Raw genomic sequence first — 23,600 nt, 5'->3', positions numbered from 1 at the left:
ACATTCTTGGTGACCACTGTACATTCATTAACCCATATCCTTGAATGGTTTTTAGGCCTTGATAAGTGGTGACTCGCTTGTAAAAAAAAAAAAAAAGACAAGTAAATTGTATCCATATGCTAGATTCACTCACTATATACAAACTCAATTTAAGAAAAAAAGAAAAAACTTAATTCTTACCTCCACTGTCAGACTCTGTGTCACTCATTCCCGAGCACACTGTGGTGTTCTGAAGCTGCCTTGTAAGTTCTTTGGTGTCACTTTCACTTTCAGAGTAAGAAGTTTGCATTGTCCGTCTGCCTCGCGCTAAAGTGCCAAGCATTTGACAAAGATCTAAGGCAGAAAAGTCATTTTGGAGTTTACGTTTGACACCCGGATGCAAATGTACATCGTCCGTGGTAGAGTGAAAGGCCCGGATAATCTTATCTTTTCCTTTTAGCCGAGGAAACGTAGCCGACGTGAAGTTGGGAGGGCAACTGTTTCGATTAGGCGTTAATTCAGGCATTGCTGTCAGGTCCTGATGACAAAGTCTATCAAGAGCACTGTCAGAGATAAAGAAGGGCTTTAGGTCTAACCCGTTACTTTGTTCATACAACTCGATGACACTCCAGGGTCTTTCTTTAGATTTCTTGTTATTGTTGTCCCTTGTTGGAGGAGCCAAGAAAGATTGGGACAACTGAGCCATATTCTTAGTATATTCATTCAAATGTACAACACTGTCAAATAGATCATCCTGGCTGTCTTCCGTAGCAGTAGAGAACTCATCTGAACCATCACTGTCACAACTCTCCTCTCCACTCGCATCGCACGAACTTTCTACGGCATCATCTTGATCTGCACAAGACCATGAGGAACTGCTAGAGAGCACAGACTTAAGACTTCTTCTTGTCTTCTTTGATTTTTGAGACGTGCTACTCTCTGATGCAGTGGTTTCCAACGACATGTCTGGAGACCTTTCTGTTCCAGAATCAGATGCAGTAGAAAGTTCTTTACCAGAAGATTGTTCCACAGGTGAGCAAGAAGTTTGATTGCTTTGTATTGTTTCTATCAAGGCCTCTTCTAAATTATTACTTTGCGTTTGAATATTGTTATTACTGATGTCCGCAATGACGCCAGAATCAGTAGTTTGGTTGAGACTGCCGTTGATAATCTTTGGGATATTGTCATCGTGAGTAGAGTCTGTAGACCAGTCAGTGTCCAGGGTAACCATCTGGTAAAAATGTTGGTTAGAGGAGTTCCCCACCTTGGACGGATTCTTGATCTGGAAAAACTTGTATGCGTGCACAGGAGAGTTTGAAACAATGTTGTTTACAATCTCATTTTTAACATCTGGCTTTGTTGTGCTCTCTTGGTAGAGCTGGGGAGTTCGTTCCCAACGAAGGTTATCAGTGTTCATGCTGCACACATAGTCAGACTTGTTGTCAGGTGTATCAGAGGCAGCAAGCTTGTCCCTGAAGTTGCCCAGGGGAGGATACTCCTCCCCTCCAGGCTTACCAGGCATAATTTTTTCAGAGGTGTCAGAAATGATTTGCGAGCACTTGTCAGTTTCTTCTCCTGGGTCACTGAGGCTGCTGCCACCTACATCATGGACATGTTCGTCACTGGATTCATTGTGCAAACTAGCAAATAGACTGTCAGATGGTGGGTGGCCTTGGCTCCAGAATTTGGTCGGAGAAAAAGCTGACAGGTCACTAGGGATGGCAGCTTTCTGAAAAAAAAGAAAAGAAAAAATGGAAGGATCAGTTTTCTGTTAGTTTGTCTTATTTAAATTAATTGAAATATGACTACAATGGTTAAGGTCTTGAGGTTTAAACCTCAATGTCATGTACAATATCAAGGATCTATTTTAACTTTTTTATACTGGATATTTTTGCTACATATAAATAGTCTTGCATATTCCAAGGGATTAATATTCAGTTAAATGAAGATTTATAAAGAAATGAAGTGGGTGCAATGTTTTTCAGATTATATAATGTTTAATTATAGGGTGTAGATGGTTATTTATTAAAAAAAAAAAAAAAAGGGAGAGACAGAGAGTGAGAGAGAGAGAGAGAGAGAGAGAGAGAGAGAGAGAGAGAAAGAAAGAGCGAAGAAGAAAGGAAAAAATTGCCAAAGATCACTTTTCTTGTGATTTGTTCTGTAAAAGGAGTCAAAATTGTAATAAAAAGTTCAATGAAATTTGAATGTCCAAGATTTATGGTTTAACACATTTGGCTGTTTAAATATTCAAAGACATCCAAAAAAATGGACAATATGAGTAGAGAGTAAAAATATGTACATGGGGGGGGGGGAGAAATAAGAAAAATTATATGAGAGAAAGAGAGAGATAAAAGCAGAAACACACACTCATACATATATATATATATATATATATATATATATATATATATATATATAGAGAGAGAGAGAGAGAGAGAGAGAGATAGACAGACAGAATAAAAAATATAGTGAAAAGAAAGAAAAGGAGGAAGGAAAGACAGTAAAAATACACCAAAAGATATCGAAAGAATACAGAAAATAAAAATACAGAGAAGAGGGGTATTTGGAGGATATAATACAGAGAGGGGATGGGGGAGAAAGAGAATGCATAGAGCAAAAAATACAAGGAGAAAAGGTGGGAGGTTGCTGTCAATTAAGTTCAAAATGATTGGCTGTGAATAATAAGATCAGTACAAAATGAAGAGACAATAATAAAAATATTATTCAGCTCTTTTTAAGGAACAAAATTATGTGTTTATAGATATGAGTCAATGTTGGTCTAATACTTAAAATCATTAACAACCTGTAAAGATAAGAGGAGGAGTAAAGGAGGAAGAGAAAAACAGTTCCGGTAGGGTTAGGGGTTGAGGTGTCAAGAAATTTGAGGTTGATGGTGGTGGTGGTGGTGGGGGGGTTGCACTTCATAATTAACTGTAGTGAAATATATTGAGAGATATCGTCAACATTTTCTTTTTTTTTTTTGGTTGCCATGAATTTTTGGTTGAATTAAAAAAAAATTGTATTCTATTTATATATTTAATTATTATTATTATCATTGTTAAGCTTGCTTTATTGCTCAAATTGGCAAAAAGGAAGAAGATATTTTCATAAGTCTTGTCAAAAAAAAAAAAAAAAAAGAAGGTTGCAAGTAAAAATTCATTTACTATTTATAACATGAAAGTTGTTTTTAAAATTATTGTGTATTATAGTCAGGTGCACTGCAACTCAGAAAAAATGCATTCGAGAAGTCAAGATGGGATGGCGTTTTGATTAACAGAACTCAGTATAATGATAAGAGGTGATTGTATACTCTTGAAAGCTTTGAAACTGATGCCTCACCACTAGACGCATATCATAAGATAGATACTATTTAACCCATGGAGGTATTTAATTTTCTATCCCTCTGCAAGAACTTAAACACTAGGATCAGAAAGTGGGATTAAAAAGTAAGCACCCTTGAGAAGGAGTACTCTGACCTGCAAAAAGTGCCCAGGCAGCCCCGTCGACATTCCCCGATAAGAGCACCTCAGGTAATTAGCAATAAACTAACCCCTTCTCAAAGAAAGAAGGCAAAGCCTGGGAGGGTGGACCTTCTAAGATAGCACAGAACTAACATCACACTGCAATCAAAAGGGACTTGATCATTACAGGAATGGTCTAATCTCGGTTGATTTAGGGACCCGACGATAAAAAGTCCTAGGACATGATCCATTTCTAACATTCATATCAACTTTATTGACCATCTTCATTAATATGTGATAATATAGAAAAGATGCTAATAATAAAATGATTTCCGGAGTCTGAACCAAGAAGAAAACGTTGCAAAGTCTATAATAGGAAGTTTGTAAGTAACGGAAAAGAATTCACATTAGAAGAATGTTTTTAATAAATATGTACATAGGTGTAGTTTAAAGACAGTCCGAATTGATGTAATTTTCTTGTAAGCAAGTGTGTGTTGAAATGGTATTGTGAATCAGTTCATGTTAGGCAGGTCAGCCATCTTGGACATTGAAGTTTTCTTGTTGACACCCGATGGCTCGGTAGGGTTTTGTTTGCATCCCTAGAAAAGGAGTTTGGTGCTCAAACTCAGCGACAGGGGTTGATTATACAGTAGGGGGTCTGCTTGTGGCTGAAGAATAATAGTGATGAGCACTTCCTCAAATAACTCTTGGGAGACCAGTGCTCTGATCACATGAAAGATGGTTTCTGATTAGTTAAATTGGAATCAAAATTAAATGTTTGTGCAATATGGCCGTTACTCTTTACTTAAGTAATTCATAAAATAAAGCTTTAGTAATTCATAAAAATAAATCTAGTAATTCATAAAAATAAATCTAGTAATTCGTAAAAATAAAACTTTCCTTTAGTAATTTATAAAAATAAAACTTTCCTTTAGTAATTTATAAAAATAAAACTTTCCTTTAGTAATTTATAAAAATAAAACTTTCCTTTAGTAATTTATAAAAATAAAACTTTCCTTTAGTAATTTATAAAAATAAAACTTTCCTTTAGTAATTTATAAAAATAAAACTTTCCTTTAGTAATTTATAAAAATAAAACTTTCCTTTAGTAATTTATAGAAATAAAACTTTCCTTTAGTAATTTATAGAAATAAAACTTTCCTTTAGTAATTTATAAAAATAAAACTTTACTTTAGTAATTTATAAAAATAAAACTTTACTTTAGTAATTTATAAAAAAAAAACTTTACTTTAGTAATTTATAAAAATAAAACTTTACTTTAGTAATTTATAAAAATAAAACTTTACTTTAGTAATTTATAGAAATAAAACTTTACTTTAGTAATTTATAAAAATAAAACTTTCCTTTAGTAATTTATAAAAATAAAACTTTCCTTTAGTAATTTATAAAAATAAAACTTTACTTTAGTAATTTATAGAAATAAAACTTTATTTTAGTAATTTATAAAAATAAAACTTTACTTTAGTAATTTATAAAAATAAAACTTTACTTTAGTAATTTATAAAAATAAAACTTTACTTTAGTAATTTATAAAAAAAAAAAACTTTACTTTAGTAATTTATAGAAATAAAACTTTACTTTAGTAATTTATAAAAATAAAACTTTACTTTAGTAATTTATAGAAATAAAACTTTACTTTAGTAATTTATAAAAATAAAACTTTCCTTTAGTAATTTATAAAAATAAAACTTTCCTTTAGTAATTTATAAAAATAAAACTTTCCTTTAGTAATTCAGAGTCAGAATGGACCTGGGAGCAATGCCAAGTAAAGCATATCCATATAAAATTGTATGCCACATATGATCTTGGAATGTGAAGGATTAGCCACGCCTGCTCTTAACTCTCCCCGCACACATTTATCAAGCAACCGTCTTAATAATTCTTAAACAGACAATCTCGATTCTGATTTCTACCATCCCCAGCTCTTCAGCTAAACTGTTATACAGACTTTTAAGTTCTTCAAGTAAAAATCAATCTTGTATAGGTTTGCTGAATACGTTTATTTTTTATTTATTTTTTTAATTGTCTTTTCACCCTAAACAAGGCACAGTGCCACTTTGATGTAGGAGGCTACTATCTGGGACATAATTGTATGGATACTATGTAGGGAGTTGAGCAGCAAGATGTCTGATTACATTACACTAGAACTTCTGCATGTCAGTACAGTCGGGTAAGCAGGAACCCGAGAGGGAGTTCCAAAGTCTAGCAGTTCTAAGAAAGAAACTATTAGAGTAGAAGGCTTTCTGGCATCTGAGGATCTCCGCTGTGTAAGGGTGAGATTTGCTTGTCAGGGGTATTTACATTGAGAGTGTACAAGGGCTTGTAGTTCGTCAGAGAATATACCATTAAAATACTTGTTTCCTAAAAATAATGGTAAAAACAAATTACAGGACATTTTTTGGTAACTATTGGATAAAATCTTCAAATAATCTTATTGGATTAAGAATCTTTATGCACAATGATTAAGAAACTAAAATTTACTGTCATGTTGTAATATGGTTAAAAAATATTCTAGAGACATAATGTAATAATAATAATAATAATACAAATTTAATGGAAAATATAATTACAAAAATATATAACATTACTTTCATGGTAAAATGGATACAAAACATAGAAGACACTTCCATCTATCACTCGTTTCATTCAAACAACAAAAGCAAAGTATTAAAATAGTAAAAAAACAAAAACTTTGAATAAACAGACAAAACTGCTTTTGGAACATGCTAAGATGCAAAAAGGAAAGGTTAAAAAAAAAAAAAGAAAAAAGATTTTTCTCCTTTCTTTTAATAAAATTTATGCGTCTTAACATGTTTAAAAAATAGTTTTGTCTATTTATTTAAAGTTAAAATTTTTTTTTTAATGATGCTTCCAAGAGCTTTAATACAAATTTTTATACCTTGAAAGTGAACATACACTAAAAAATCTCACACAGAAGAGGTTCACTATAGCTTATGCGTTTAAAAACAATAACACACCTTGAACGTAACATCACAAGAAAACGGATTTTACTTGCAAGAAAAAAACAAAACAAAAAACAACAACAAAAAAAAACAAAAAAAAAAAACAACAACAAACAAAAGAACTCTTTCGTTTTCTGATGAGGGATCTAATATATTCCAAAATTTATAAGAAATGTTTCAACTTTAAAAAAGGAAAGTTAAAAAAAAATGAACTTTTTCCTTCTTTTAATAAATTTTTGCATCTTAACGTATCCCCCAAACAGTTTTGTCTGTTTATTGAAAGTTTTTATTTTATTATTTTTCAAAAATTTGTAATGATGCTTCAAAGAGCTTTAATGCCCATTTTTATATCATTAAAATAGTTTCAATATAAAAATAAACTTATCAGGAGAATCCAATTTCGTTAAAATTTGTCACATCCCTATTTATATTATAATTTCAAATCACAAACTATTTGAGTTGGAGCCTTTGTTAAATACATTTCTTGTGTAGATAGAAATTAATATACTGTGATATGAATTCTACATGAATTTTTCTGGATATAATACACAGTGTGATAATAAAAACAAGTGTGGCTATTATTTGTTTTAATAAACAATCTCTGAAATGTTCATTGTTATGAATATTATTTCCATTATATTGATTGTAAGTTCGTATCAATACTGGGAATTTTTTTGATGGTTCATCTTTACCTGCTATGACTGGAATAAATGATTTTAGATTTTTAAGTGCATGTAAGTTTTAAGTAAGAAAAAAAAAGAGAAAAGGATGAGAAAGAAAGAAAAAAGAGAGGAAAAGAGAATAGGAAGAGAAAAGAAAAAAGAGAAAATGAGAGAAAAAGAGAAAGACAGACTAAAAGAGAAAGAAAAGGAGAAAAGAGAAAAGGAGAAAGAAAGAAAAGGGAAAAAAAGAAAAGGAGAAAAAAGAAGAGAAAAAGAAAAGGAGAAAAAAGAAGAGAAAAAGAAAAGGAGAAAAAAGAAGAGAAAAAGAAAAGGAGAAAAAAGAGAAAAAGAAAAGGAGAAAAAAAGAAGAGAAAAAGAAAAGGAGAAAAAGAAAAGGAGAAAAAAAGAAGAGAAAAAGAAAAGGAGAAAAAAAGAAGAGAAAAAGAAAAGGAGAAAAAAAGAAGAGAAAAAGAAAAGGAGAAAAAAAAGAGAAAAAGAAAAGGAGAAAAAAAGAGAAAAAGAAAAGGAGAAAAAGAAAAGAAAAAAAAAGAAAGGTTGGTTAGTGAATTTTACAGCACGTTTGACGCGGGGTGATTTTATTCTTAGATCGTTTTGTATCCAATTGGTTTTTACATTTACTTGTTTTTTTAAGGCGTATATTTCGTAAACAAATCGTTTGTAAACGATAGTTTCTATTTAACGCATAGATGCCAGGTACTACCACTGTAGGGGAGAGTAGACCCGATAGTAGTGTTAACTAAGGAGTAACTTTATACTCCCCAATGAACCCAAATTGGTGAAAGGGAGGATAAAAGAGAAATTGAATGTAAAGATTAAGGAGAGAAAAATAGAAAAGTTAGTTGGTTATGTTTCACATTGTCATTTTTATTTCTAAGATATATATGTGGAAAGGATGTTGTTATTTGTTTGAAGCATTGTATGTAGTATGAAAGGAGTTATGTTTGAAGGCTATATCAATGCGGTTCGTGGAAAACACAGTGGACACGAGTTAATATATAAAAGAATAATGACAATATTAGAAGGAATTTTCAATAATTTCCAACTATATTACGTTTATTTACCAAAATAATGTGTTGTGTGAGATGGAAGGTGTTGATGCCCCTAATTTTCAAGAGTAGTATCTCTTCCTCAGGGAAGAAAAGAAAAAAAGAGAACGTATGCAACTGTTCAGTGAGGCTTTACTTGTGTGTGTGTATATATATATATATATATATATATATATATATATATATATAAGGAAAAAAAAAACTAAATGCTTCACGTTTTGCCCATCTTATGGGGGCTTTTTCAAGAGTTAAACAGCTAAGAATGATTCATTACCATTTTTAGCGATTTCATTTTTGCCTGTTTTACGAGGGCTTTGAAAAAGCCCTCGTAAAACAGGCAAAACGTCAAGAATTTAGGTTTTCCTCCTCCATTTTTGAATCATATCGAATTTTTATCCTTTTATTCCTCATATATATAACTATTTAATCACATAAATTAATATACGAAAGTATACATTTATGCGTAAACTTTAAATATTTACTTCAACAGTGCTCAATACGTAGGTAGAGCTAGGTAACTTACTATATATATATATATATATATATATATATAATGTGTGTGTGTGTGTTTAATAAAACACTTATGGAATTTTCTCTTTTCATTATTTTCTTAATTGTTGTTTAAATTCCCTGAGCTAATTTCCGTGTTTCTGGTGTTAATTTGTGGAATATGGACCAGAGAGTTATTTTTATTTATTATTTTTTTGTCTATAACGAACACTTTTGATCATCGTGGTCATTTTCAGCAGTTCTATTTTTTGCTATATTATTGTTATTTAAGTTTTTTTTTGTGCGTTGAAGGTTGTAGAAATTAGCTCGCAATGTTGATAAAATTATTAAGTAAAAAAAAAAAAAAAGAAAAAAAAGAAGAGAAAACTGCCTTGTCTAGCCACACTGATAAATCTTATAAAAAAAAAACATATCAACATTGAAAACTAAATAAAATATTTAATATAAAAATATCTAATTGCTTCCTTCAAAGGAAAATCATTCTGTAGAAAAATAGAAACAAAACTTCAGAATTAAAACAATATTGCATCTTTCACTTTCCTTACTAAGAAGTACGAACACTGTACAGAATCTTAAATAAGCATATTTCCTTTCCATTTCGTAAAGTTATATATTAGTGGCTGGGGGGGGGGGGGCACACAAAAATGTTGGATGGAAGTCAAAAGTGACTTTAGAACGGTGTTGAAACCCAAGGTTTATCTAGTCATACCGATAAGACTTAAGACAACATATATATGAATGTGAATAAATAGATAAAATAGTTATTATAGAAATATTACATTATATAATGTGTGCGTTTCCTTAAAACAAATGCACATTTATAATGTGTATATTCAATAAGGCTATCTTAAAATTGCAACGATTTATTAAGCTCAATGAAAATGGCTTTACACTTTCAGAGCATATGTAACTTTATTAAACATGTCAAACTCACAGGAATAAACACTTAATTCACATTAAATCTATATTCCTGTCATTTTGGAAGGTTTAATAAAAGGTACACACACACACACACAAACACATATCTTATTTATAATATTCTGAATTTTATTATGTTCATGTAATTTTTTTTTTTTACATGGTAGTCACCACTTATCAAGGCCCGGAAGCCACTCAGGGATAAGGGTTATTGCAAGTACAGTACGTTAGTGTGGAGATTTGATGAAGTGTTTACTTAAGGGGGCGGTTCATTAGGAATTTGTTAACGTTGGACTTGAACACATCCAAGTTGTAGTCAGGTGGGAAGCAGGCAGACGGAACAGAGTTCCACAGGCGTGCAGTTCTAAGAAAGAAGCTTTGTTCATGGAATCCACGTTTTGATTTCGGTGTGTGTATATATATATATATATATATATATATATATATATATATATATATACACACACACACACACATGCTCCTCTATGAGTGAAGCACTCTGATAGAAGAAATGATTTCCACTTAGTGTTACACGCCTCTCCTCTTCTGTATATTAATAACATTTTTGTTTCAAATTTCAATATATCATTGAACTCGTAACCATATGTAATAAATAGGGCTGTGACAACAGAATATTCTTTTCGTTGTTTTGACTCTCGAGTATATATCAGTTAATATTTTATGTTTTTATATAGCGTGATGTGGTTCTCGGTTGATTAACCGAGTCTAACTGTGTCGGATATATACTCGAGAGTCAAAACAATGAAAAGAATAGGCTGTTGTCACAGCCCTAGCAAATAAATACAGGTTGATCAAAATAAATGTAGACATACCTCTAAGAAACTGAATACGTTTCTCTTTCAGATCTGTATCAACTGAACTGTATTAATAAGATAACATAAGTTTTCTCTCTTGTAAACCCACGCCGAAGTTATATTTGTGTGTGTAACTTAGGAGTACTCAATAAATGTATGAATATAACCATGCAGTGTGTGCGTTTGATGCATGTGTGTGCGTTAACGTATCCACATCGCACCTCCACTCCGCACACCTGGTGAAAGTAGGAGGAAGTGTCCAGTAAGAATAATGGTATGCACTCGTTGACTCCTCTTTTTGTGTACGACGTCAATGAAACACATAAACACCCAGCATGAGCAAAAAAAAAAAAAAAACCCCAACACACACACACAAATAAAAGATCTATAAAGTTATACACTATGGAGGAAGAAAATTATGCGCGCTTTTTGTTCATCATCCTGAAAATAACTTTCGATAATTTCAGATGTTCACATCAACCATTGAAAAAAAAAAAAAAAAAGAAAAAAGAAAGAAAGAAAACCGGCTGATCGGGTTTAGATCTTTACGGCGGTCAATGATTGATCTAAATGATTCTCGTTCCAGAGACTTATAGCTTTTTAATCATTTGCAATTCACTCTTTACAAAACTATTTGTTTATATAACGCATGATATCATATCGGCCATTTTGTTTTCTGGCCGTATTTCTCAAACGGTTTCCAATTCAATCAACATACAATAAACTGTTGGTTGTTTTTTTCTTTCTTTCTTCATAATACATTAAATGAAGCATACATTAGTCAAAAGAATATGACTCAATAAAAGGATGCGGAAAATATGTGTGGTAATAGGGAAGGCTTAGATTCCAAGCTCTGTATACAACATGCCGATTTGCGTTCTGAACCCCGTGCTGGATACGCAGATTCCCATTCTGAACTTAATAAATGCAAATTCATATTGGGCACGGCGGATGCTGTTTTGTACTAATATTTCTCAGATGAAGTATTGTTGCTGTCCTCATCTTGTTTGTTCTTATTTTCACAACTTTTTGACTGTTGTACTCTAAAGTCTTCTTCAGATATTTTTCAGGTTATAGCTAGTAAACTTTTATAATGCAGAATAAAAATCAGTCCACCCGAGTCAATTAATAAGTAATATTGTGCGAGTTATGTATTTAGAGAAGTATTAGAAGTCAATCTCAAGGAATGGAATGGAAATTTGTCAGTGTTAAGGAAGGAAGACAAAAACAAGTTATATATCAATAAAAGTGGGAATATGTGTGAGGACAACTCTTAACCTATGTACTCAACGAATTTTTGATCTACAGACTTGAAATTTGGTATATAGGGTATTCAGATACGTGGAAAACTTTTTAATCAGTTTTCATCCAGAAAAAAAAAAGGTTGCTAAATGGTCAAAATTTAAAAATTAGTACTGGGGGGGGGTCATCGGATTTTTTATCTGTTTATCAACTGTTTCACGAATGTGCATAGGTATGAAAAGACTTTACAAAGATCGTGACAAGCTGTCCTAATGGTTATCATACTTCACTATCTTTGGGTTTTGGTTTCGATCTCAGCTTGAGTATTTTTCTTTTTACTTACAGGAAGTAAACTGTTTAGAAAAAAAAAACACAATACTCGCAGCATGCACATGTCTCAGTTTCTTTCGCTTTATTTATTTTTTTTAATAATTTAACGTTATATTTAATACCAGGCAACGCGGGGTACATATATAGTATATATTATTTTCTATATATATAAAAGACAAAACAGCCGTGCGCGTTTTTGTATGTCCAGCAAAGTCTTTTTTTGGGGGGAGGGGGTCTCGAGAGGGTTACTATTTTTTACAACTTTGTATATACTCCCTAGATCATAATATCTACGATTTGTGAACGGATGTCGTATCTACATTTATTTACATCGACTTGTAAAATTCCGTCCTTTTGCGTGTTTGGTCTTTTTCATATAAATAAAGTGAAACTCATCAAAGCAAAGCCGTCAGCGGCCTTTCGTGCCGGGACGTCTTGAAAGCAACTGGCTTTGATCAATGTGGGGGGAAAAACCTTTATATCTAACAATTGCTATTCATTTGAGATTTCCCCCCTTTTCGGGGGAGCTTGGTTTCCCCAACATCGTGGGTAAACAGATAAATGAAACCGCGGAAAGCTGAACTGGCCTTCAGCCAACTTTCATTTCTGCACCTGTGTGAGTCAACTTTTTGACTGACATCGCTAAATTTAAACGCTTTTTATTTCCTATAGCGTCATAACGTAGCGGTAAGAGTTCACGTTTTCTTTCACTTTCTTTTCCGCCTTCACATCACGGGTTTGAGCCTGCCTGCCTACTAACACTTTTTTTCTTCTTTTTCACCTCCAAACACCCGGGCAACACAGAGTAACCCCCCCCCCCCGCTAATGTCTGCGTGTGTGTGTGTGTATATATATATATATATATATATATATATATATATATATATATAATAGAAAAATCTTAGTAATGAATATTTATTCAAATTAGAAACCTCCCCCCAAAAAAACCAAACCTGTAAGGGAAGTATGCAAAATTTTAATTATCCAAGGAGTACAAAGTGTGTGTGTGTGTGTAATATATATATATATATATATATATATATATATATATATATATATATATATATATATATATATACTAGCAAAAGTACCCGTCGTTGACTGGGTTCAAAAACAGCCTACAGAAAATGATCTCTGATTTATGAAAGTATGATAGGTTATGAAAAGGAAGGGTTGTAATGAGATAGCTTCGAATTTGGGGGTATCAAAACCAAAGCAAAATATGATGAAAGTAAAAATAAAATAGATAAACCCCATAATTTATTATACCATACCTATTCACACTGAAATCCTCATCACAATGTTCTGTGGATCTATATTAAAAAACCTTGTTAAACTTTGTGACATATTTCCATTCTATGGAGGTCAAGCGCAAACGAACCTCCCATAATTTTATTATACCATATTTCTTCAAACTGAAACATAATTATCAAAGTATACTTACGCAGATAGATATTAAGTCTTTATTAAAGTTTGTGCCTATTTCGATTCTATGGAGGCCAGGTGCGAACGCAGACCCCACAATTTTATTATACCATCCCTATTAAAGTTAAAACATACTTATCAAAGTATTCTTATGTACATCTATATCAAAAACACTTGTAAACGTTTTTTTTTTAATCTTTAAATTTTTTTATTTCCATACTTTGTGGACCAGGCGTGAACGCAGACCCCACAATTTTAATGAACCACTGTTCTGCCAGATCAAACATACCCATCTCTGTGTCTCGATACATCTTCTATCATTATATGTAATCAGTTTTTTAAAATAGTCAACCATATAGGAACCTATTTGTGACCAGACACACACACATTCAGCTTATATATATATATATATATATATATATATATATATATAATACTATCAGATATAATTTACGGAATATCACTTGTTTACGTCTTCCTTCCTCAACACTGAAAACTTTCCATTTCTTGCATTCTGATAGCTCTTCTAACACTTGCCTAAATTATAAAAGATGGTTTTTAGTGTTAGTAGAGTTGTAAGTCTCTATTTTAATGTTCGATTTGTAGTTGCAAAATTTGACTTGTTTATGTGGCTATGTGTATCTGTTTTGCTAAGCGACATCATACCTAGCATCAGCGGGAGCCAACTTGAAGCATTAGTATTCCTTGTAAACAAAATAACAACTGTATTTGTATCCAAGTAATTTTAAGTAGAAAAGTTGTCGGCAAGGTAAGGCATGTTCAGTTCGAGAAAGGGGCTTTGAAAGGAGCCAGAGGCAGATTTGTAAAAATTAATCAGACTGATTTTTATTGTATACTAGCAGGCTTCCTGGCGTTGCCCGGTCGTAAAATATGCATAAATTTTATGTTTTAATTAATACAGAAAACGAGACATGTGCATATGAGTATTATGTTGTTTTTTTTTCTAAACAGTTCACTTCTTGTAAGTAAAACAAAAAAATATACTTGAGCTCAGATCGAAACTAAGATCTAAAGACAGTGAGTCAAGTACGATAACCATTAAACCAGCTTGACACGATATTTACAAAGTGTTTTCATAAAGAAGCTACCATGTTTTGGTGTCGCGCATGCATATCCGTGAAACAGCTGAAAACAGATAAAACCTTGATGACTCCCAATTTTTCAATTTTTATCCCTTAGCAGCCCCTTTTTATCTGGATGAAAACCGATTAAAAAGTTTTCCATATATCTGAGTACCTTATATACCAAGTTTCAATTCTGTAGATAAAAATCCGTTGAGTATATAGGTTGAGAATTGCTCTCTCTCTCACACACACACACACACACACACACACACACACACACACACACACACACATTCTCACTTTTATAGATATATATAAATAGATTGGAAAACCTTGAGTCAGAATCAGATATTTTGGAATTGTAGGAGCTGGAGTTGAAATTTTTGTATTCGTAAGAGTGAAGGTTCAATTTTGCAATCCTAGCTAGGAAGCAATAATATATATATATATATATATATATATATATATATATATATATATATATATATATATATATATATATATATATAAACAGGAAAGCGGGATGCCACCACATGTTGAAGCATCAAAACAAAGATACTTAAAGCTAAAGATTTTTCTCCCTTTCTTCTGAAATTTTCAACAGGTTTTCTTCTAATTTGGCGACTACAACACAATGGAAAGGTGTGTTTTACCAGGCATTTTTACACACCCAATTCGGCCGATCATGTCCAGCAGAACAAATGAAACGAAAATGATTGTGCAAAAGATGGTAAGTGTAACACAATAAAAATAGTGTTTAGTAAAGGTATCAACAGATGAGAATAAAACCACACCCAACAAAAGGCATTCGGTGAGGATGACGAGACAATAAACTATGTGAGAACATAAGTTAGAAATAGATTATTACACAATCAAAAAAAAAAAAAAAAAAAAATCTTTACTATGATATAAAAGTTACTTTGTGTGTGTGTGTGTGTGTGTGTGTGTTCCTCATAGGTTCCGAAATGGCTGAGCCTATCTTTTGCAAATTTCACACAAAGCTAATTTACATGTCTGGCAGTGTTCATAGATACGTTTTTGTACAAAAAATACATCCGATAAGTATTGAAAATTGAAAAAAAAAAATCCGATCTTAAAAATAGCTTTTCTCTCTTATAGATAAAAAAAAGAATCATTTTTACAGGGGAATATTTTACGTTACACCGGCAAGTGAGATAAAATTTCAGCAAATCATTTCTTCTTAAAAAAAAACAAACAAACAAACAAAAAAAAAAACAAAACAAAAAAAAAACAGATTTATTATAATCTAGAGATATAGCTTAGTGGTAGAGCATTTGACTACAAATCGAATGATCCCGTGTTCAAGCCACACCATTTTATTTGAATTTTTTTCTTATTAATGAGTTCGATTTACGATAATTTACATTTAAAATCTCCGCAAATGATTTCGTCATTTGCATATTTAAAAACTAGACATTAATCAGAAGTGACTTTTCCAGGGCATTCATCATCAAGTCCAAATATCAGCTGATATTGTAAACAAACACAGATGGAATTTAATAAACATATCATCATTGTTTTATTTATTTTACTTTTGTGCGAATTAATCCACCGGGCAAATTATTCCTTGTAACATAATATTCAATAGAGGACTGATTCTATAATAATACATAGTCAATCTGCATAAATTAAAATATGTTTAAACATATTGTACAATCAGGCAACGCCGAGCTGCCAGCTAGTAAAAAGTAAAAAAAAAAAAAAGGGATTGATAACAAATATTAGTTTTGCTATTTGAAATTGAATATTGCTTCTAGCTAAAAGGCTATGAAAAGAAGTTAATTTCAAGGTGATACTAACATAGTATCCATAAAAATTAACATGGGACACGGATTATAAATGTACTTAGAAGAAATTTATTTTTACTTTTCGTTCTTTCTCTGCACACGTTAAATCAACCCACAGAAATAAAAACACAAACTCAGAACACAAACACACAAAATAAATGAACAAATGAAGAAATAAATAACGTGTGACTTATAGTTTTATTAAGCTATTCAGGAGAATTCAGATGACTTTAGAAGTAACTTATTTTGGCATTTATATAAAAGCACAAATAAAAATTGGAACTAGGTTTGTAGAAACAAAGATTATTACACAATCAAAAAGAATCGCAATGGAGAGGAGGTCTCTATTTACTAGCCTCCCCATCAGGACAGAGTTAGACTGAAGCTAGTTTTTAATGTACATAAAATTCGACTCTCCGAAAAGGAGCATTTTAGACAGGAACAAAATAAATATTTTCCGTTTAGAAGGTTTTCTCTTTCACTGACAAGAAAAAGTGTAGACAATACTCTTTGCTCCTAGCCAAGGAAAGAAGTCAACTTCGAGGTAATACTAGCATAGTGCTCATAAAAAATTAACATTAAACTAAAACTTATCTCTTTATGTGCACACACATGTAATTAATACACGGAGGGGGGGGGGAACAAACAAAAAAAAACTTTCAATCAAAATACACATAGAAAAAATATAAAATAATAATATTAAAAATATTTTATTTTTATTTTTAAGAATCCTTTTGAGATGAGGCTTCATAATTTGTGTATTCATTTTTTTTTTGTGGTCTGTTATCCTCATCTACACAGTTGTTGTTTCACCACGTTTCGGCCAACACATCCTTTGGCCTGCTTTGGGTAGGATTGAAACCACTATCTTCAGACAATGCTCACCTGGAACCGTAGAGACTAAACACCTCTATCCACTGCTTCAGAGCCCGTGGCACAGTGGATAGAAGCATTGAGTCTTTACGGTTCCAAGTGAGCATTGTTTAAAGATAGGGGTCAGTTTCAATCCTACCTAAAGTAGGCCAGAGGATTAGTTGGCCAAAACGTGGTGAGACAACAACAACTATGGAAGGTAGTAATTACTGGGGATATAGTTACACCTTAGCATTCCTATCCTGTTGCGGTTAACCATCCAAAGAAGGCCAGAGGATGAGTAGACCGAAATGTGGTGTAACAACAACAACTATGAAGATAAGTCTGCAAAACGAAAAGGGGGGAAAAATACACAGTAATAATAATAATAATAATAATAATAATAATAATAATAATGAAATAAATAAACGTAACTTGCGGTTTTGTCAAGCTATCCGGGCAAAAGTTGGATGATTTTTAGAAGCAAAATATTTTGTCATTTATATATATATAAAAAAAATAAAAAAAAAAAAATTACAAAAATAATTGGAAGTAGGTTGTCGAAATCACATCTAATTTTGTGCTATGCAATTTTATCTGATAACTAAAATCGATAAAACAATGACTAAAATATTTTTTATTAATGATGTAATCTGATTTCTTTTACTTTTAAGGACATTAACGAGAAATGTCTTAATTTTATCCATCTTTAGAGACAAAATAAGTATTTTTTTTTTAAAGAAACTAACAAGATACATAATATGTATGCAAAATAAAAAATTAAAAAAAAATCACTAGTCAGAACCAAATATAAATCTGTGAGATGTGATGTTATTTAGCAATTGTAATTGCTATGCCCAACTTGAAATTTTGGATGAAATATTAGATGGTATATAGCAGAAAGACATGGCCGTGTGCAAATAACACTTATCTGCTCAAAACATGAAGTGTTAATAGCAAAAAAGAAATTAAAATAAAGGTTAAGTTAGTTGGTTGTTTTACTGCATATCAACCCTTTTTAGGTTATTTAATGCCGAATCCAAAGATTTTCAAGAAAATTTTTTAAATAGAATATATTTGTCGTTTTCAAGTTGGTTTCTATTTAACCCATAGTTGGGACCCTAACAGGTACTACCACTCCGGGTCAGAGTGGACCTGGGAGCAATAGCAATTAAAGAGTGGCTCCACACTCCCCAAAGCCCGTAAGCTGGGGCCTCACCACTGGATATAGTTTAAGGTCATATCCAGGACCTTAAAATAAAGGGGAAAATTCAGAAGTGAATTTCAGATTGGTGGGGTGTCCTTGTGTGGGGGAGGTAGAAGGGGAGTAATTAGTACAGAAAAAAAATCATTTGTTTTTTCCACCTTTTCTACATCAATACATTTTTCTATTGATGCATCCATTCAATCTGTATTTTAAAAATAATGATGCCATTCCAAGATGGAGTACTGTTGCCACATCTGAGAAGATGCCACTCAAAACACTCTTGCTTGCCATGACAGAGTACAAAATCGACTTCACAATCTAGTGGGGGAAGGTGATCTCTGCTCTTCCTCACAAAAGAGAGGTTGTTAGTCTTTTTCACAGCCAGAGAGCGGAATCGACCGACTGAGAGATTCATAGCTATGCCTCTTTGCTGGAAAAATTAAGATACATCCATTTATCTGTGTTTAGAGATAAAAATTCTATTTTAAATTGAAGTGTAACAGACGGACCAACGAACAGAGCCTCTCATAGAGAAGCATGGACAAGAAAAAAAAATGAAACGAATGTAGAATTGCTTTGTCTTTTTTTTTTTGTGAAAAGACAACAAAGTGAAGAGCCTTGTGGCATTTGACTGGCCATCTTCTACTTGAGCAAACAAGCAAAGCAAATATTTCTTATGGAAACAACAGAAAGAGTAAATATTGTTAGAGTCAATTGAGTAGAAAAGCTGTAACGGAAGGAAGAAAACCCAAATTGCACAATGAAACTTGAACTTGATCATTATAAGGATTTATTAAACAAACTTTCAAAGAGAAAATATTAAAAATACAATAAAAAAAGTCAAAGGAAGAGTGTGAGGATGATATTAATCTATATATCTAGAAAAGCGAGAATGTGTGTGTGTGTGTGTGTGTGTGTGTGTGTGTGTGTGAGAGAGAGGACAATTCTCAACCTATATATTCAATGAATTTTTGAGCTACAGACTTGAAATTTGGTATCTATAGACATAAGGAAAATTTTTAATTGGCTTTTATCTGGAAAAAAGGCCCGGTGAGGAGTTAAAATTGAAAAATTGGTACTCAAGGATAATCGGATTTTTATGTTTGTTAACTGTTTCACGAATGCGCACACGTGAATCGTTCACATTACAGATTCCTTATGTTAAGGATAAGTAGGCATGAAAACACTTTTTAAAGATCAGCTAGTCTTGTACTTGACTCACTGTCTTTAGGTTTTGGTTTCAATATCAGCTTGAGTATTTTTTTTTTTTTTTTACTTACAAGAAGTGAACTGTTTAAAAAAAAAACATTACTTGCATACGCATGTCTTAGTTTCAATATGAATTAAAATATAATATTTATACATATTTTATGACGGGGCAACGCTGAGCGGCCTGCTAGTAAATAATAAGGTAACTAATTTTTTTATGAATAATAAATTTATAAATATTAAATTTTTTTATAAATAATAAAGGAACTCCTAAAAAATACATGACACAGGCTGATTACTGCTGCAAAAACCACCGCCAAAATTAACAACACAAAGAACAGTAAAACTATAAACAAAAAGGCGATAAAAGAAAAATTGCAAGAAAAACAGCTTTATCAACTATTTATAAGATTGACCAAAGAGAAATGAAAACACAGAAACAACTATGAAAAGGACACTTACAGATAAATGTAATGGCTACTAAGTGACAGCTGCACAAAACAATGCAATCAAAAACTATATAAAAGTCAAAGATAGACAAAATCCAGAAAAAAAGTAAATATAGACTAACCATAAATATATTAAATTATCCCTCAAGAATTACAAAGACATACATAATTGGGATGGGAAGGAGTTTCACTGAGAACTATGCAAACAAATGTACTCTGAACACCCATACAAATTGTACGAACATAAAGTGAGGCTAGGATTGGAAAATGAAAGGCACTAAAATTGAAAAGTGCTGGAAATCACTCAGATTCCAGGGAACGTCACTTATTGTCAGTAAACAATCACTGATGAGTTGTGTGAAGATTCCTAGTGAGCAAATAATGAATCCTTTTTATTCATTTATTTTTTTAATTATTTTAATTTTATTTAGTATATTACTCTGATTATACTTCCTATTTGGACCGGCCCATTGTTGCACCTCGAATTCGCACCCAGGACTGGGTTAACGTGCACGGAGTTACATCAAATATATAATTATTATATCATACATAATTATTTACACCGTTTTATACAAAAAGGAAGTCACTTCTCAATGTATTTAAATAATCACTTCAGGTTGACCAACCAACCAACCAACACAAATGAATATAGTTTTGAAGGATACAATTGGACTGAGATACAAGCACCTGATAGAGCCCCACTAGTCCTGATGTAGGGCGTGTCAAATGAGGTTATGTCTGCTGCCATGCACCCATTCATGAGGTAAAAAGGGACTAGGGGGGATGAAAATGGGGTAAACAATTTTCTTTTTTTGAAGACACGCGAGTGGACCACCCAACATCCTAGGGACTATATTTAGATTACGTGCATATAAATATATGCACACACACACACACACACACACATACATGAAAGAAGGTGCATATATTGTAAACAACCTGAACTTTTTGTTTACCATGCAGATGTTTTGAAAAACAATTTTAAACCGGATTACTTGATTGTATATAAATTATTACAAAATGATATAATTTTGAAATAATAAATATGTATAAGCTCTATTTAATGTTACCGCAAGGTAAAATACCAGGTTGAGAAACTGGTGCGGTCTATCCTTCTCTCAAGGGTAAATGCGACTCTTAAGTTGTGGTAGGCAACCCATCTTATGATGGCGTCATGATAAAAAAAATTCCCTTGATAGCCCTGGTGAAGCATCAAGTATTCAGCTACTGACAAGATTTGAATTACACTACAAACTCGTGTATTGAGTTCAATCTCGGCTATGGTCGTGCTGGCTGGCTGGATGGATTTAATGTTGTATTGAGCTTGTTTTTTCTAATTTGAAACAATCCTTCAGGGATCATTTTTATCTATATAAGTTTAATTTTGATATAATCTTTTTACATATATACTAGATATTTTTAGTCCTCGAAAACGAGCAAAAAGTTATAGCTCACTGATTTAAAATGAGTACTCTATGCAAAATTGATGGATGAATGTGATTAAATTTGTGCTAATTTTGCATTAAGTACTCTTCCCTATTAATCGTTAACTGTACATTAACTGAATACCATAATATTTCGATTGTTGCAATTTATCATAAATAGATCCATACAAAATTTTAGCCAGATCGGCCCAGTAGTTTCTGAGAAAAAGTTGAATGGAAAGGCAGACTAAGAGAAATATAATATAGACTAGATATTTTTAGCCCCTTAAAAAAGGGCAAAAGTTAGAGCCTGTTAACTTAAAATGAGTGCTTTATGCGAAATTGACGGTTGAATATGACTGTGTTCAATTTTTAATTGAATGCGAATCTCTATTACTCTATAACTGTGCATCAAACGGATACCATTGCAGCTTATCATAACAAAGACTCATATAAAATTTCCACGAAAACTTATAGAGTAAATGCAATATTGTGGTGACTAATTCCTATTAATCTCTACAGTGCATCAAACATACCATAATACCTTGTTTGCTACACTTTCTCATAGCAAAGGTCTGTACAAAATTTCAGCCACATTGGACTAGTAATTTCTGAATAGATTTCAAACAGAACCAATTGTTTAATACGTAAGTGCAACAGAACATTCCTAAGTGAATTCAGCAAAAAGATTCCAGAGTTAAAAAAAAAAAAAGATTCCAGAGTCCAACAAAAAGATTTCAGAGTCCAACAAAAAGATTTCAGAGTCCAACAAAAAGATTTCAGAGTCCAACAAAAAGATACCTGAAGAAGGTCGGAGATTACATCGATCAAAACGAAATGAAAATGACACTCCAGATGAGAACAGTAGTCGAAAAAATACAAATAATTAATCCTTATATGAAAAATTCAAAAACATAACAAACTACACATATTATTTACAGTTAATAGCTTTTTCCACTGAAATAAACACAAACATTAAGGCAAACAAAGAGTGGTAATGAGGGGACTTTGATCCCAAGGAAACGCGAATAGATACTCTCAGCTTTTTCAAACAATACTGATTCAAACAAACAAAAAAATTTGCATTTTTCATGCGTACTATGCTAGTGGCCGCATTTATATGAGCTTACTCTTGGCTAATTATAATAATAAAGAGTTAGAATTGACAACAATGACTCTATAACCAGAAAACCGGAACGAAAACTAAACTTCCTATTCCGGGAGGTGGTATTTTCCATTGTTGGATAAAAAACTCTTATGCAACTAATTATAAAGTCAAAATACTAATTAAATAAATAAAAAACAAAAAAAACAATAACAAAATAAGCAATGATTTCATTTCAGTTAAATATTTAATTTTGCCTCTTTAGGCACCGTTTATTTTAATTAATAATCAAATTTCAACTTTTAATTTAAAACTAAAAAGTATTTCTTTATATCTGTATCTAGTCTATAAAGTTATCTTGTCTAATTTTTAAAATCAAACCCAAATCGCATTTAAGCTGACAAGTCAAATTTTCCTTCTGATTAAACAATTTTCATTTCTTATTAGTGTACTGTGTTATTGCCAATACAATGACATATATTACTACAATGTATGCCAAAAGATTACTTATTGCAGTCCAGACGACTGCAAATATGAAACATTTTTTTAAATTATCACCAAAAAATAAAATTAACAAGGGAGATAACCCATTTTAAATTGAAGCACATAGAAGTTGTCTACTGTAACTTTTAAAAAATATGCAAACAAATTAAAATTAAAAACTAATGACTTCAATGCATTTTGGGCAATGTTTGAGAGGTCCAGCTAATATATTAGTGTTGGGACGATTTATCAGAATCAAGATTTGAAAAAAATCAGAACATTTTATGTATCAGAATCAATACCGGAAAAATCTGTCCATATTTTCAGATATAAAAAAAACAAAAAACAAACAAACTATTCTTTCGATTGTGTTTTATTTGTTTGTTCAAAACTTAATTTTGCATGGCTTCTATTAATGATGAAAAGATAAATGTTTACTGATTTTAAACTACCAGTAAAACTAAAATATAATACTTAGTTTGCTAACTCGAAACTTCTATTTATAGGAGTTAAATTGCAACTTGTAAAACATTCTTATAATTTATAGGAGTTAAATTGCAACTTGTAAAACATTCTTATAATTTA

At 31.8% G+C, this 23,600-nt stretch overlaps 1 protein-coding gene across 1 annotated transcript in view; it reads right to left on the bottom strand.

Moving 5' to 3' along the window:
• LOC145243935 (uncharacterized) overlaps positions 1-23,600 on the bottom strand; it is a 324,060-nt gene that overhangs the window by 42,028 nt on the left and 258,432 nt on the right. The window contains exon 7 of the mRNA XM_080107062.1: positions 181-1,708. Within this exon, the coding sequence (XP_079963188.1) occupies positions 181-1,708 (1,528 nt within the window). The remainder of the gene's footprint in view (positions 1-180; positions 1,709-23,600) is intronic.

Source organism: Euprymna scolopes, chromosome 22 (genome assembly GCF_053919585.1).
Source record: "Euprymna scolopes isolate OS-2025 chromosome 22, ASM5391958v1, whole genome shotgun sequence".
NCBI classification, from domain to species: Eukaryota; Metazoa; Mollusca; class Cephalopoda; order Sepiida; family Sepiolidae; genus Euprymna; species Euprymna scolopes.
This window is presented reverse-complemented; position numbering and strand designations above follow the sequence as displayed.